General features: G+C 47.6%; 1 protein-coding gene across 2 annotated transcripts in view; it reads left to right on the forward strand.

Moving 5' to 3' along the window:
* Nucleotides 1-14,527: 14,527 nt before the first annotated feature.
* The window catches only part of ACER2 (alkaline ceramidase 2), a gene marked incomplete at its 5' end in the record, with an annotated part of 28,323 nt that continues 26,460 nt past the window's right edge, over nt 14,528-16,390 (forward strand). For both annotated transcript variants that reach the window (XM_082843271.1, XM_082843272.1), the window contains one exon: nt 14,528-14,635. In XM_082843271.1, coding sequence (XP_082699397.1) covers nt 14,528-14,635 — 108 coding nt within the window. The remainder of the gene's footprint in view (nt 14,636-16,390) is intronic.

Raw genomic sequence — 16,390 nt, forward strand, 5'->3', positions numbered from 1 at the left:
CCAGCAGCCACTGCATGAGGTAGGGTCTAGTGGCCAATCAGGCTGTTGGCCAGCCCCACCTACCAGCATGCCCAAACAAAGGAACAAGACAAAACTCCAGAAGAAGAACTAAACAAAGTAGAGGTAAGCAATCTACTTGATAAACAGTTCAAGGTAATGACCATAAAGATTCTCAGTGAACTTGGGAGAAGACTGGATGAACACAGTGAGAAGTTTAACAGAGTAAAAATACATAAAGAAGAACCAAGCAGAGCTGAAGAATACAATAACGGAAATAAAAAATACATTAGAAAGAATCAATCAATTCATACTACCCAAGGCAATCTACAGATTCAATGCAATCCCTATCAAAATAGCAAAGTCAGGGAGTTCCCTGGCAGTCCAGTGGTTAGGACTCGGCACTTTCACTGCCAGGGCCCGGGTTCGATCTCTGGTTGGGGAACTAAGATCTTGCAAGCTGCACAGTGTGGCCAAATTAAAAACAAACAAACAAACAAAAAACCACACCAAAGTCATTTTTCACAGAACTAAAACAAATAATTCTAAAATTTGTGTGGAAACATAAAAGACTCTGAATAGTCAAAACAATCATGAGAAAGAAGAACAAAGCTGGAGGCATCATGCTCACTGATTTCAAAATATAACAAAGCTACAGTAATCAAAACTGGGGCTTCCCTGGTGGCGCAATGGTTGAGAGTCTGCCTGCCGATGCAGGGGACGCGGGTTCGTGCCCCGGTCTGGGAGGATCCCACATGCCGCGGAGCGACTGGGCCCGTGAGCCATGGCCGCTGAGCCTGCGCGTCCGGAGCCTGTGCTCCGCAACGGGAGAGGCCACAACAGTGAGAGGCCCACGTACCACCAAAAAAAAAAAAAAAAAAAAGCTTGTAAAAGGAATATTCAAAGTATTAACATCAGCAAGATGGCTGAATAATACTTTCTTGCTCACACCCGTCCTACCAACAACAATAATTCAGCATCCAGCAGGGAAAAAAGTGCCTTTGTGGCAGCTTTGGGACCCAGGTAGATTGTGAAATCTTGGTGCACTCCAAGACCAGGAGAGATATTTTGAGAAGGGAGGCCTGAACCCAGGGTGCTGACTTCACCCGTCACAGACCCGAAACAGCTCCGCATCTGAGGACTCAGCTCCCACCCCATTTGGCTTTGGTTCTGTCACCAGCACCATATGCTATGGGACCCAGAAGGAGTCATGCCCACCCATGCATTGGACAGTAGGCATACAGACCTCAGTCTTGGTTATGCATCCTGAAGTGGCCGGTGAACTGGCTCTAGCCACTCTCGGCTGTGATCTGAGAGCCCTTGCAAGTAAGCCTGTCAAACTTGGTCAAAGTGTAGATTTCGAAATAACTTTGAACTGGGCTCCAGTCCGTCTTAGCCACAGTCAGCGAACAGTCATGCTGACAGAAGGACCGAGCAGCAGACGCACTATGCCCCAGAGATCATGAAATGGCCCTATACTTTGTTCCGGCCCCTGTGGCCACGGCCGTGGAGCAGTCCAGCCCACCCAGGGCCCTGGCGGGAGACCTACCAATCCATGCCTCCCGAGCCAGGTCTGCAGACCTCAGTGAAACCTGAAATAGCCCTGGGCCTCGGTTTCAGCCCTTCTCAGCCACAATCCAGAGCCAGTCCCGCCCACCCAGGGATTCATCCAATTACCAGGTCCACCCAGGGTTTCATCCAATTACCAGGTGGGAACTACCTCCAAACACCTGGTGATAGGCTGCTGTCTGAGGACCCAGCTGCGGAATCTGAAGCAGACCCTTCTCCCAGCACCACCATATTGAACAAGGTACTGGAGGCAGTCCCTTACCACCGGTGACCAGACAGGATCCAGGCCTGCCCCAGCCCCTAATAACACGCCCGCCAGCCACGGACCCCCCTAGAGACCCAGCAACATCACATAACTGGCTCTAACCCAGCAAGACTGCAATTCTGAAAGTAATCTCATCATCCCTGGGAACTGACAGGACCTTGAAGAGATATCTGCACCCACACGTACATTGCAGCATTATTTACAATAGGCAAGAAAGGGAAACAGCCTAAGTGTCCATTGACAGATGAATGGATAAAGACAATGTATCTATTGGGAATTCCCTGCCAGTCCAGTAGTTAGGACTTGGCGCTTTCACTGCTGAGAGCATGGGCTCAATTCTTGGTCAGGGAATTAAGATCCTGCAAGCCGTGCGGCGCGGCCAAAGGGGGAAAAAAAAGGCTAGAAAATGTATCTATCTATAATGGAATATTATTCATCCATAAAAAGAAGGAATTTCTGCCATTTACAACAACAGGGATGGATCCTGAAGGCATTATGCTAAGTGAAATAAATCAGACAGAGAAAGACAATTACTATATGACCTCACTTATATGTGAAATCTAAAAAAGAAAAAAAGGAGAGAGCTGAACTCACAGAAATAGGATGAGAATGGTGATTGTCTGGGGCTGAGGGGTGGGAGAAAATGGTGTTAACACTGAGTGTTAATCGTCTGTGGGATATACAAGTAGAGATATCCAACAGGCTGTTAGGTATACAGGTTTGGAGGCTGAGTGACTCAGTGAAACAGGTGGTTTTGAGACGGAGCCCATATTCATTTGCTAGGGCTGCCATAACAAAATCCCACAAACTGGCTGGCTAAACAGCAGAAATTTATTTTCTCACAATTCTGGACGGAGCTAGAAGACTGAGACCAAGGTGTCAGCAGGACTGGTTTCTTCTGAGGCCTCTCCTTGGCTTATAGACGGACATCTTTTCTCTGTGTCTTCACATGGCCTTTCCTCTGTGTGTGTCTGGGTCCTAATCTCCTCTTCTCCTAAGGACGCCAGTCATATTGAATTAGGGTCCTTCCTAATAACCTCATTTTAACTGAATTACCTCTTTAAAGACCTAATCTTCAAAATACAGTTATATTCTGAAATACTGGGGGTTAGGACTTCTACATAAGACTTTGTGAGGGACACCATCCAACTCCTAACAGGGCCCAAAGGTAGTCTCTCAACCATGAGGACCCTGACTAAACAGAATAGAATTTGTATTCAATAACACTGAGTTAAAGTAATCCTGGAAGCAATCAGTAAAGGTAAAATTTCCCCTAATTCACTGAGCAAGTGAGTTTTGCAAGTGTGTTTGGGGAAGGAGATACTTTCCAAAGGGAGATATAAACACAGGAAGGAAGAGAAGTAGTAAAGGGAGGAAATGAGCTTGTGCCTTTCAGGAAGCTGTCTCATATTTGGCTCCAGTCAAGAAAACAGGAAAAAAAGATCATTTAGACAGAAAATAACTAAATTTCAAGGGCAATTTCTACTCATAGGAAGAGACTAATTTTAAAACATGCCATGCTGTGTTTGAGAAAGGAAGTTAAATCAAAGAAATGAAGCTAGGAAAACTCCTTGCCAATATTTCTGTAACTATACCCAGGAGCAAGAATTACAATGGATTTCTCACCCCTTGGGTCAGGGACTAAGGGCTGTTTTTGCAGTGCTGTGGAAAACAAGCTCTGGCATATGTTTATTAAATATTTGGTGGTGGGCAGGAAGGAAAGGGGATGACAGGAAAAATACAAGAATAAATCTTGTTTTTTTATCAGATCAATTCACTCTATGGGGCAATCTTCTTTTTGTCCCATGTATTTTCATTCTTTTTAAAAAATATTTATTGTATTTATTTTGGGTGTGTGGGGTCTTCGTTTTGGCATGGAGGGTCTATTAGTTGTGACATGCGGACTCTTAGTTGTGGCATGTACAACTAGTTCCCCGACCAGGGATAGAACCCAGGCCCCCTGCACTGGGAGCACGAAGTCTTACCCACTGGACCACCAGGGAAGTCCCTGTCCCATGTATTTTCATTCTTTAAAAGCTATGTGACCTTGGACAACTTATTCACTCTCTCGGTTCCTTACTTTGCCCATCTGTAAAATGGTGGTAATACCTTCCTCACAGAGTTCTTATCGGGGATAAATGAACTGATACATGAAAAAAGTTAAACCTTTCTGGGTGCACAGTAGACTCTCAATGTGTTTGTTAGTTGTCTTCATCAGCCCTGACACCACATCATCACCTGTCATCACCCACGTCCCTCTAACTTTACTCGTGTCACTCTCACTCCCAGCAATGCCTTCCTTTCCCCTCTCCCAAGTTGTGCTTTGGGTAGGCTTTCCGTGAGGGTTCCAACCCAGACTGACCTTGCTACAAGGAGGAGATCGACGGCTGAGCTTGGTGCTGAGGTGCTGTGGGTTGATTCAGATGATGGACAGCCTTGGGGAGGCGTACCAAGAACATACCTTCTGGGCTCAAGAACTTCAGATGGCAATTCTAACAAAAACTGGCACTGAGGTTCCAGCAGTTTCTTCCACGGGTGGAAGTTGAGAGTGGGATTTAATCTAGTCGAGGACATCATCCAGTAGGAAAGCACACAGACCCCAGAAGCAGCAGAGAGGGCAGGGAGAGCTTTGGCTCAGAGACGGCCTGGGCCTGATCCACTTCTTGTTCCTAACTGACTGGCTGGAAAGGTCACCAGGATGATAATTCATGAGTTGTTTGTAGTTAGTTGATATCTGCAAGGAGATGCCCAAAATTATTCTCTAAAATTGTCGCTGCAAATCCTAGCAAAGGTTTCTGCAAACTGCTCATCCTAAAATACACTAGAAACTTTTTCATGTGAAGAGAAATCCCAGCCCTTGTGGTAGGTTCACTCATTTTGGGAATCATCAGATATTTCTAAGAGGGTCAAGCATCCCTTAACTTCTCATCATTTGTTCCCCAGGCTGCATTGCTAATGAGAAAGATTAAAGATCTGTGGCTCTTCTTGGTGTCGTCTGCAACCTTCTGGGCAATGACTGTCTCCATCTATAGAACATATCACATTTTAGAGTCTTGCCTCCAACTATTAAAATGATCAGAGAATTTAGTTAAAAAAAAAAAAAGGGATGAGCTTCTCATTGGCTCCAGTCTTCTCTGCTTTCTTTAAAGCCCTTGACCTCTTACCTGGACCTCTTTCTTTCAGTAGACAACGCATCCTGCCACTTTTCTCAGAAGTATGAACTGCTTCAATTTTCTCTCACCCTCAAAATGTGTCCAGACATTCGTATATATACTCCATATTCCCTTCTTTCTTAGCCTAGAGTTCTGTTAGGACACTTAGTTTTAAGTCACAGAAATCCTATCCAAATTAGCTTAAGCAAAAATGCAACTTTACTATAAAGGTTCCAGGGTATCTTGGGAATATTTGGATGTAGCTAGATCCCTGGGCAGAGCTGGAGCCAGGGACTTCTTTCCCATTTGGACTGTCTCTTACCTATACAGTTCTCTTTGGAACTGCTTCATCATTCTCTTATGCTGTGTACCAGTTCTGCCTACATCTCCATCCATTGGAACAAGTTACCAATAGTGCCTCAGTTCAAATCTCTATTCCATCAGGCAGCCAGATGGAGCCGGAAAGCTCCATTCTGATTCCAAATTCCCATGGGTGCATTCTGATTAGCCAGCTTGAGCCAAGACCCACTCTTGGACCAATGAACTCTAGCCACGGAGTCGGGTCACAGTGTATAGCCACGGCTGTTCCTATGGTAGCCATCTGAATGGAGGTGAGGCCAGCGGAATGTGGGAGGTGGGCAGACCTCCCTGAAGAGGCAGAAGGTCCCAGAAAAGGAGGGGATTCTGGGACAAAACAATACGTGTCTACTGCATGCTGTCCCTTCTCTCCAGGCAAATTGCATTCCACCTCTTTGCAGTTCCTTCAGGATCTGGTCTCATTAATCACCCTTTTTTTTTTTTTTCTTTTACATTTTCAATCTGTTTCTCTACCTGGGCGTTAAAATTTGCTCAAGGCCATCCTGTACTAGAGGACCATCCCATAACCCTTCTTCAAGCTCCTGCCCAACTGGGTACCATTTCTCTCTACCAAGTAAATTTCATCCACCCTTTACTCACTTTTTACCCCAACCTGGCCTACTCCCCCTTGACTCCTGCTGCTTCCATTTCCCCAAGGTGCTTCTTGGTGTTGGAAGGGCTGAAGACAAGGCAGAGAGAAGGAAGCATGAAGTGTATAGGCCACTGTGAGTAGGCGTGATGTCTCTGACGTGCCAGAGACCCCCTCCCAGCACATCTCAGTAGCCACAGAGCCTAGCCCCAAGGGGCACTCTGGACTGTGAGGTGTGACACTGACCAGTCCCTGACCTTTCAAGCTTCCTAGTTCCAGAGAATCTGTGGCCACAGCACCACCTGGACCCCACCCAGGCTGCTGATAGCTTGTTTACCAAAGCCTCCACTTGCCATTCGCTTCCTCAGGTGAGGGTAATCTCTCTGCTAGGTCTGTGCCCTCGGGAATGAAAAGGACAGGGAACAACCACAGGTTTGACCGGAATTGCTGCTTTAAGCGTACCCACTGGTAAAGGCCGAGCCCCCCAGCACTTGCTCCCCACGCTGCCTTTCTGGTGCTCTCGGCTACATGGGTGCTTATGGAGACACCCCAGCTAATGAAGCCCTTTGCTGGTTTAATTTTTTTCAAACTTTTTATTATGGTAAATTTTAAACACGTACAAAGTAAAGAGACTAGTTTTACGTGTCTACCACCCAGGTTCAACCACTCAGGTTCAATAAGAATCTATTTAAAGCCTGTGTTCTTCCATCTGTACCACCAAACCAACACCCTTCCCCATAATCTCAAAGCAAATTTCAGATATATTTTGTCTGTAAATATTTCAGTATGTATCTCTAAATAATAATGTCCCTTTTTTGTTTTTGTTTTGTTTTCTGGTTTTGGTCCTGTTTATTAAGGTATAATTTACATGAGGTAAAATTTTCCTTCTTAAGGTACAGTTCTGAGGTTTTAGAAACTCCTTCAGTCAGGGGACCACCACAATCAGGATACATATCCCTTTGCAGTGAACTCCCTCTCCCATCCTCAAGCAACCACGGATCTATTTTTATTCCTTAGTTTTACCTTTTCCAGAATGTCATAAAAATGGAATCAAAGTATGTAGCCTTTTGAAGAATCACCTTTTAAAACATAATCATACCATTATCACACCTCCTCGGTCAGCAATAATTTCCCCAATATCAAATATCCAGTGTTCAGGGCTTCCCTGGTGGCGCAGTGGTTGGGAGTCTGCCTGCCGATGTAGGGGACACGGGTTCGTGCCCCGGTCCGGGAAGACCCCACATGCCGCGGAGCAGCTAGGCCCGTGAGCCATGGCCGCTACGCCTGTGCGTCTGGAGCCTGTGCTCCGCAACGGGAGAGGCCACAACAGTGAGAGGCCCGCGTACCGCAAAAAAAAAAAAAAAAAAATCCAGTGTTCACATTTCCACAATTGCTCTAAAAAACATTTGTTTATACTCTCATTAGGATCTAAAGAAAGGATTGCAAACTGGTTGTTATGTCTCTATAGAAAATCTATAGGTTTCCTCCCCGTTTTAAGAAACGAGGTTGTTATGAAGCGTTTCCCTCAATCTGCATTTTATTGACTGCATCTGCATGTTGTCATTTCTCCCATTCCCAAAGCCTTGTTTCTAAACTACGGCCCATGGCCCAGCGGCAATCTGCATCACCTGGGAGTTTGTTAGAAATGCAGAATCTGGGACCCCACTCAAGACCTACTGAATCAGAATCTGCATTTTTAACATTTTTAACAAGATCTCCAGGTGATTCACCTCCTGTGAATTGGTAGTGAGAGCTAGAGTTTGGGCCTCTCGCTGTTGTGGCCTCTCATACGCGCAGGCTTAGTGGCCATGGCTCACGGGCCCAGCCGCTCCACGGCACGTGGGATCTTCCCGGACCGGGGCACGAACCCGTGTCCCCTGCATCCGCAGGCGGACTCTCAACCACTGCGCCACCAGGGAAGCCCCGAGAGCTAGAGTTTTGATATGGTTTAGGTTCACTATTTTGGGGGGCAAGGCTGCTTTGTAGGTGGTGTTGCACCCTTGATTACTTCTCAACCCAGCATGCCTGCTCCTCGTCTGCCAGGACTTGTGCCTCCTTGTCACTCAGGCCTCTGAAAATGCAGGCACGACCAAGGATCTGCCCTCTGCCAGCCTCCACTCTCTCTCCCTCCTGAGCCCCAGTGAGCTCACTTACCCCAGAGCTCTCAGGTATCACTTTTATAATCATGATCCACAAGTCTTTCTCTCTAATCCTGACTTGTCCTTGGTCTCCTGATTTGCCTTTCCAGTTGCTGAAAGAATATATCTTCCTAGATGTTCAGCCTGCCCTTTAATTCAACACATCAAAGCCTAAACCATTATTTTCCCTCTTATCTTCCCTTTTGGGTTAGTAACCTAGCCATCTTCTGATCACTCAGGCTACACTGTTTGAAGTTCTCTTGTATTTTCCACCCACTCTTTCATGTCCTGCCTCTAATCGGTAGTTAAGTTTTATTAATTCTTCTTCTGTATTTGTCAGCCTTCATTAGGTTATTCTGAGGCAAGAAACAATTTCCCTCAATTTCAGTGGTTGACAGCACAAAGTTATATTTTTTGCTCAAGTTACGAGTTGGCCGTGAGTCGACTTCAGCTCTGTTCTGCTGTAGGTGTCTTCTTTCTGGGATCCGGGCTGAAGAAGCAGTCCCAATATGGGGTATGGCAAAGGGAAATGAGGAATGGCAGGACTATGAATCAGTTTCAAAGCCTCTGCTCAGTCGTGGACAAATCAGTTCCATGCACATTTCATTTTCCATAGCTAATGACAAAGTCAAGTCCCATATCTGTGGGTTGGGAAAGTACATCAAGTATCTCAAATCCATAGTGCAATCTATCACAACTACTATTTTATATCTCCGTCACATTCCTTATTCAATTCCTTTACCCCTGCCTCAAACTTCACTTTTCTCAGCTTAGAATTCACTTCCTCGGGGAAGCCTTTTCCCCGACATCCTCAGACAAGATCATATCCACTGCTCTCTGTTGTCATGGGACTTGTACTTTTTCACAGCATGTGGCACAACTGTAATGAATTATTTATGCAATATTTAATGTCTGACTTTCCCCCTAGACTGCAAGTTCTGTGAGGGCAGAGACAGCATCTGCTTTGCTTACGATGTTATCCTTGGCACCTAGAAAACTGTCTAGAGCCCATCACATATTCAGTAATTATGTAAAAGATGCAAAAGAATGAATGCATATCTTAGTCATGCCCATATCATCCCGCACCTGGATTACTGAGAAACATTATCAGTAGTTTTTTTTGTTTGTTTTGTTTTGTTTGTTTGTTTTTGTGGTACTGTGGGTCTCTCACTGTTGTGGCCTCTCCCGTTGAGGAGCACAGGCTCCGGACACGCAGGCTCAGCGGCCATGGCTCACGGGACCAGCCGATCCGCGGCATGTGGGATCCTCCCGGACCGGGGCATGAACCCGCGTCCCCTGCATCGGCAGGCGGGCTCTCAACCACTGCGCCACCAGGGAAGCCTATCAGTAGTTTCTGACGTCTATTTTATTCTTCAGCCATCAAGGTTTCTGTCCTAAAGACCTACTCTTTTCACATCATCTATTAGTCGTTTCATTCAGCTTCTTCTTCTGCCACGTTTCCAGCTGAAACATAGTATTGAAGTTTCCTGAATTATTACGCTTTCTCAGACCTCCATCCTTTTGCACATACATACTATTCGTTCTAAAGAATTCACCCCCGCCCTGCTCGGGGCTCTGCCTGGTAAAATCCTATTCACCTTGTACATCTCAGTCTGGAGGCTGTCTCCCCTGATGAGCCCCCCTTGGCTCTCAGTGCAGACTTGGGCCCCCTACCGCTCTGCTTCCCCGTTCTGTGTCTGCACCTCCGTTTCAGCAATTGTCGTGTTGTATTCTAATGGTTTGTGTGCTTCTACTAGACTAAGCTCAACCAGGGCAAGAACGATATTTTTGTCTCCTATTACCCAGCACTTAATATAGAGCCTGGCACAAAGCAGGTGCTCCAAATTGCTGCTAGGCTGTTGCAAGCTACAGTTATTGAACAAAGGAACAGCTTCTCTATCCAAAAGCAGAGGTCAAAACACATGTTAACAACTTCCATGCACTTCAGGCATGGGCAACGCCTCAGACCTCCTATCAGAATCAACATACACCCAGTCCTAACATTGTTTGTGGTTTTCCAGCACAGATTAGAGAAAGGAGAGAGGTACTTCTAAAGAGAGGCCTAGTGACAACTGCAGAAAGTGGCCTCTGACGGCTGTCAGTAAACAACCAGAGAGCACCCACGGCAGCAAAGGTGGCTGCTTTCTTGGAGTCGGTGTACTAGTGTTTCCCTGGCAAGGTCCTGCTTCCTGCAGCCCTCCCCCATAATTCTGAGCCTGGAGACTTCTTAGATTAAAATAAATAAATAAATAAAAATCCAGGGCTTCCCTGGTGGTGCAGTGGTTGAGAATCTGCCTGCCAATGCAGGGGACATGGGTTCGAGCCCTGGTCTGGGAAGATCCCACATGCCGCGGAGCAACTAGGCCCGTGAGCCACAACTACTGAGCCTGCTCATCTGGAGCCTGTGCTCCGCAACAAGAGAGGCCGCGACAGCGAGAGGCCCACGTACCGCGATGAAGAGTGGCCCCTGCTCGCCACAACTAGTGAAAGCCCTCACACAGAAACGAAGAGCCAGCACAGCCAAAAATAAATAAATAAAATTAAAAACAACCAACCAAAAAAAAAAAACTATTAAAAAAAAAAATCCTTGGTGACTTTTTTTGTTTCCCTCCTAGCTGGAGAAGGGGGCCAGACTCTGGGCCCCAGTTTCCTGGTGACGAGCCTGATGAAAGGATGACTTCCTTCATTGGGCTCCTCTTTTCTTCTTCTTTTTCTTGGTAGCAGCAGCAGTCTTGGCTTGGATTTGGTTTTCCAGGAAAGCAAAGTGTATGGTCCAGAGTGAATTTTTGCTCCACCACACATTGGCTAAAATGGTGATTCTCATACATGAGAGTGAGTCAGAATCACCTGGAGGGCTTGTTAAGCCAGAGCTTGTTGGATTCCAACCTCAGAGTTTCTGATTCAATCGGTCTGGGGTATGGACCTAGAATTTTGCATTTCTAACAAATTCCTAGGTGGTGATGCTGCCAGTCTGGGGACCATACCTTGAGAGTTACTGGCCTAAACGATAAGCCTCAAGCATGACCAGTGATGAAAAACTCTGGCCAAACAGAAAAATGCAGAAAATTTCATCTTTGATCATGCACTTCTTGCTTCATTTACACAAGCGTTTGCTTTTCTTTTTTTTTTTTTGGTTTCTACTTGTGGGACCAGTTGAACTGGATATTTATTATCAGATATTTACTTAGACCAAAAAAAAAATAGTTATAACTTCTGTAAAAATAGAAGATGCTGGCATCCTGACTTCCCTGCAAGGGCAGTTCTCCAAAACTGCTCTCTTCTAGATCTCTATCACTGACTCATCTTTAGACCAAAAGCACCAGAAGCAAAGTCATCGTCAGAACTCAGCAGCACCTTGTTCTCTGCTGTCACCCCCCCATCCTTACCCCAACTCTCCCCAAGCTCTTTTTACTCCAGATATCAGATTTTGTATTAAACCATTAATGGTAGTTGCTAAGTCAACATACTCCTAATATAAGGCCATTTCAAAATTAACATCATGGGGCTCCCCTGGTGACGCAGGGATTAAGAATCCGCCTGCCAGTGTAGGAGACATGGGTTCGAGCCCTGGTCCGGGAGGATCCCACATGCCGCGGAGCAACTAAGCCCGTGCATCACAACTACTGAGCCTGCGCTCTAGAGCCCGCGAGCCACAACTACTGAGCCTGTGTGCCACAACTACCAAAGCCTGCGTGCCTAGAGCCCGTGTTCCACAAGAGAAGTCACCGCAATGAGAAGCCTGCGCACCGCAACGAAGAGTAGCCCCTGCTTGCTGCAACTAGAGAAAGCCCACGCACAGCAATGAAGACCTGACGCAGCCAAAAATAAATAAATTAAATAAATAAATTTATATAAAAAATTAATATCATGACCTATCATTAGGTAATTGACTAAGGTTATATTCATTGAAAAAATGTTAGCAATGTAGAGAGTGGATGAAAACATCAGAAAACTGTTAAAATGCTTCCAAGAAAATCAACACAGGCATATTTGGAGTAATGTAACTTGCATCCTTCATGCTGCTCACCAATGGCTTTTGGCTTAAGCACCGTCTCTCTGTTCAGTTTTAATTAGACAGAACCCAAGGGGTCAGCTTTGATTTTGAAACAGAACTGTCACCGACAATAAGAGTTCCCGTGTAGGAGGAAAACTCCCTAGCATTCTCTTAGCAGGACTTGGAGAGAAGAATGAATAATATCCAGCAAATTCCAAATTTCATTGATGTTAAAACTCACACTGTTCTGCATTGTAACATTTCTGAATTTCAGGTTCATCTTACAATGAATGGCATTTTATAGTCATGGTTGGTCAGGTGACAACTGAGATGTTTTGTCACTGCCTGAACACACACAAACTCAGTGGTTATTCCTGGTGGGAAGACTTGGCAACTGTAATCTCCATGTTTCCGTCAACAAGTTGTATAAAGACCATCTGGAAAAGAAACATGCTGCCTGTTGTCTGAAAACCTTCTGTAGATGCCTTCAGGTAAGATCAAGATTGTGCCAGCATTCGGGCTTCCCTGGTAGATAATGTCATAGTGTTACTAGGAAATGAGCTTTGACCCGAAAGGGATCTCACACTCTGAGAGCCACTGGTATATGAAATGATGGTGTGTTTTACACCATCAGAATTAATGAATATGAACACATTTCCACCTAAAATATTAGAAGGAGTAAAACCTTAACATGGAGAACTATTGTTGGGCAGTTGGTGTAGCACTGTGAGACACTGAGAAATTAACTGATGTACTTTTCTTTTGTGTCTGTGGGAAATGTTTTCTTCCTCCCACTTCAGCGGCCAGCTCACACTGGGTATCCTGCAGATCTGGGTAATTCTGACCTTAAGAGAGAAGGTGACTGGGTCCTGAATTTCAGGACACAGTGGAGCTGGCTGTTTAGGAAGAGGACACGATAGGAGTTGGGACAAAGTTCAAAGGAGGAGTGTGGCCTGGCTCTGGGTGGAGAAAGCTGGATTTCCTGGAGACTAGGAGAGGAGTGGGCCTTGCAGTTTCTGCCAGTGATGGAGAGCTGGAAAGACAAGTGAGTGTCTGTGCAGGTACCTGTGGAAGAAGGACACTGGGGGCATAAGGCATTGGAACACCAGCCAGGGTCCAAGGGGACTGTCAAGCCAGAGAGAGGTCAGCCTCTGGGGAGGTTCTGGCCTTCCGGGTACCATGACGGCTGGAGCAAAGAGATCCTACTGACAGTCACCTGACCAGGGCCTATTCTGCCACCGCCATCTTGACCTGGAATCCTAGAACTGCCCAAGGAAGAAGGACCAGAGCTATGACCAAAACCAAAATGACAGTTTTCTCTTTCTTCAGGAATCGCTGGAACCAGATTAGCTTTGGTTTAGAAACTACAGAATAGTTACAGCAGCAAAAGCAAAGCAGTGATGAGCACATCTGAGATCATCCTGAATTTGATTTCTAGCGCTGACACTTACTAGCTGGAATGACATTGCTGATAGAACCCACTTCGCAGGATCCCCTCTGGGAGCACTAAATGAGTGACACACTCGGAAGCTCTTCAAACAGCGCCTGGCACATAGTAAGTGCAACATACCTGTCATCATCTCTTGTACCTGGGATGTTCTGGAGGTGTCATACCAGCCACACTGCATCTTTTGGGGACTGGGATAGCTGAAGTTTGACCCTATGTGTAAACGAAGACTACCTTCTAACACTGGAGTCCACGGGACCGCGGGCAGGAAGTTATTCAAAACTGCAGAAGCGCTCTACCCAGGTGCGGGTGGCAGAGGCTGTATGGGAGAGTCCTCGGCTCCACTGCAGACTGACTCCAAGGTCTTCCTGCCTTAGCCCACCGCACCAAGCAAGCCGGAGGGACTGAGGGCTTTTCTCGGCCGTAAGTGCAGGCGTGCCACGTGCACTCGGGCATATTCGCCGACATGCAGGCAAGTCCGAGCAAAGACTGCCACGATTTCGTAGGGGCCGGGTCCTCCTGGGTTTCTTAATTTCTGGGTTTTCACATTTTTGCCAGGGCGGGCTCTGGCGCTCTTTGCGCAACTGGGGTAGGGGCGCCTGCAAGTCTGAGCCGCCTGCAAGTCTGAGCCGCAAGGTGGGCGTGGGCAGGCCCGTCGAGGCCTTTGCCACCTGCTGGCAACAGACGCGTCCAAGGGTGGGGGAGGAGGAGACAGGTCCCCTCCCCAACCCCACTCTCCCCTCCCCCGCGCATCCCGCCTCCGAGGTGGGCGAGGCCGGAGCTCACGGTCCCGCGGGCTCCCTCAGGGGGCGGAGCCGAGGGAGGGGTTTGCGAGCCAGTCACGTCCTACGCTGTAGAGCGGAGCCGCGAGAGGCCGGCCCAGGAGGCGCCACATCCGGCGGCTGCCCCGTGGTGCATAAAGCCGACGCCGCTGGGGCCACCACCGCAGTTGGTTTCCAGCAGCAGCTCTGGCCTCTTCTCGGCTGCGGGAGCAGCTTCTCCAATGCCCCAGAGCGGCCATGAGCTCCCCGCACTGGTGGGACCAGCTGCGGGCTGGCAGCTCGGAGGTGGACTGGTGCGAGGACAACTACACCATCGTGCCTGCCATCGCCGAGTTCTACAACACGGTGCGGAGTGCGGGAGTGGGGATGGCAGCCGGGCTCGCGGGAGGGGGCTGTCCCCAAGCGCCGCGGCGCCTGGAGCCTGGACTTGGGTCTGTGCGTGCATCTGGGGCATTTTCGCTCCAGGGCCGGAGTCGACCCACGCCCCCTCCCCTGCGCGCCTTCCAGTTCTCCATCTGTCCTCCTCTCCTGTCCCTATCGCCGACATCTGGGCTCATCCCCCTCTAAGTCATTTCTTTCTGATGGCTCTATTGTCTTGTTTGGTCCTCACCTGTCCCGGAGTCAGTGCTCCGTGTCAGCCCATACCCCCAGTTTGGGTCATTGGGGATGGTGAACCCGCCAGGACTACTCCCTTCGTCCCTTAGGATCTCTGTGGCGTGACGCACTTGGGTCGCATTGTGCGTTTTTGCCCTGAGCACCTGCTCTAGGAGTCCGGGGAAACGGGGAGACCTCCCGGCAGGTCTCTGGGGCGGGGCCCACTCCGAAGGTTGGCCCCGCCCCAAGCGTACACCAATAATAGGTCGAGTTCCTTTGGGCCAGAATTAAGTTAATTGCTTCGAGTTCTTATTTCCTTGCCTTTAGTACAGAGTTTCACACCAGCCCCAAGTTCAGCTCCCCCAGGCCTGTGCATTCTTCAGTTATTAAGCCTGGGAAGTGAAAGGGAAATGTGGGAGGGATCGTGTGCGTGTTTTATGGACTTGCCTAGGTCTCTAGATGTGGGCAAGACGAAACTTCCCCACTGCAGAATCCTGTGTGCTTTTAATCTTTGTGGGAGAGAAAGCCTGCAGTTGGGAAGGAAATGCCTCTTCTTTTTGCTATGCCCATGCCTCAGGATTCTGGTACCAAAATGTGAGACTTTGCATGGTCATTTCTGTGGCTTTTCATTTCACTGCCCTAACATGGAAGACGGGAACTCCCGGTTTAAAAGTCGCTGTGAATTTGAGATTGTTCTTTGGGATTTCCCCCTTAGATTTGCTGGAGAGAATGTCCTTGGCGTGAGTCAAATACTTCTTGCCTGGAAGGATCTCCCATGAGCTAGTCCCTCTCTTACTCATTGATGAGAAAACTGAGCTCTCCAGAGGGGAGCTGCTCTGCGTACATTTCTGGCATGGCTGGGGCCACAATCCAGAGCCTGCACTCTCCCTCCCCTCTTTGCTGAAATCCACTGCTGCCCTCCCAGCAAACTTTCCTCCTTTTTTTATGACCGGATTAATTCCTCAAGGAAACCTTAGGCCCTCTGCTGCCCCTAGACGCTGTGACAGGTGCAGTCAGTGGAGGTGGCCACCCTTCACCTATTGTACAACCTGTTTCAGACCATGCTATCAGGTGTGGACAGGTGCCTTCAGAGGATGAACTGGAGCAGGGCTGGGTGCTTTCAACGGCAGTAACTCAGTTTCTCCACTTGTAAGTGGAGAGTACTACTAAGGATTTCACCAGAGTTAATTAAGAAATGACAGCTTGGGGATAGGTTCTCACACACCCAGCAAGGTAATTATCTGTGGAGTCTGAGGCCAGCAGAGTCAGGCCTGGTTATTTGGCCAAAAATGTTAGTGTATAGCTGCTGTGGGTCTGCCTTGAAAAGCCCCAGAGTGCTGGATGAGGGGAAGACCTTATTTTGTCTTAACTTTTAATCTAGTCCCATTGGAGCTGTTTCTTAGTGAGTGCCAAAGTCTTTTTTAGAAATGAGCTGTTGATCTTCAGTTGCAGTGTCTGGGTGATTAGCTCTGCTGGTCTGCCTGGCAAACCTAATTCTTTGGAATA

This window comes from Leucopleurus acutus (genome assembly GCF_964270905.1).
Source record: "Leucopleurus acutus genome assembly, chromosome: 7".
Taxonomy (NCBI): domain Eukaryota; kingdom Metazoa; phylum Chordata; class Mammalia; order Artiodactyla; family Delphinidae; genus Leucopleurus; species Leucopleurus acutus.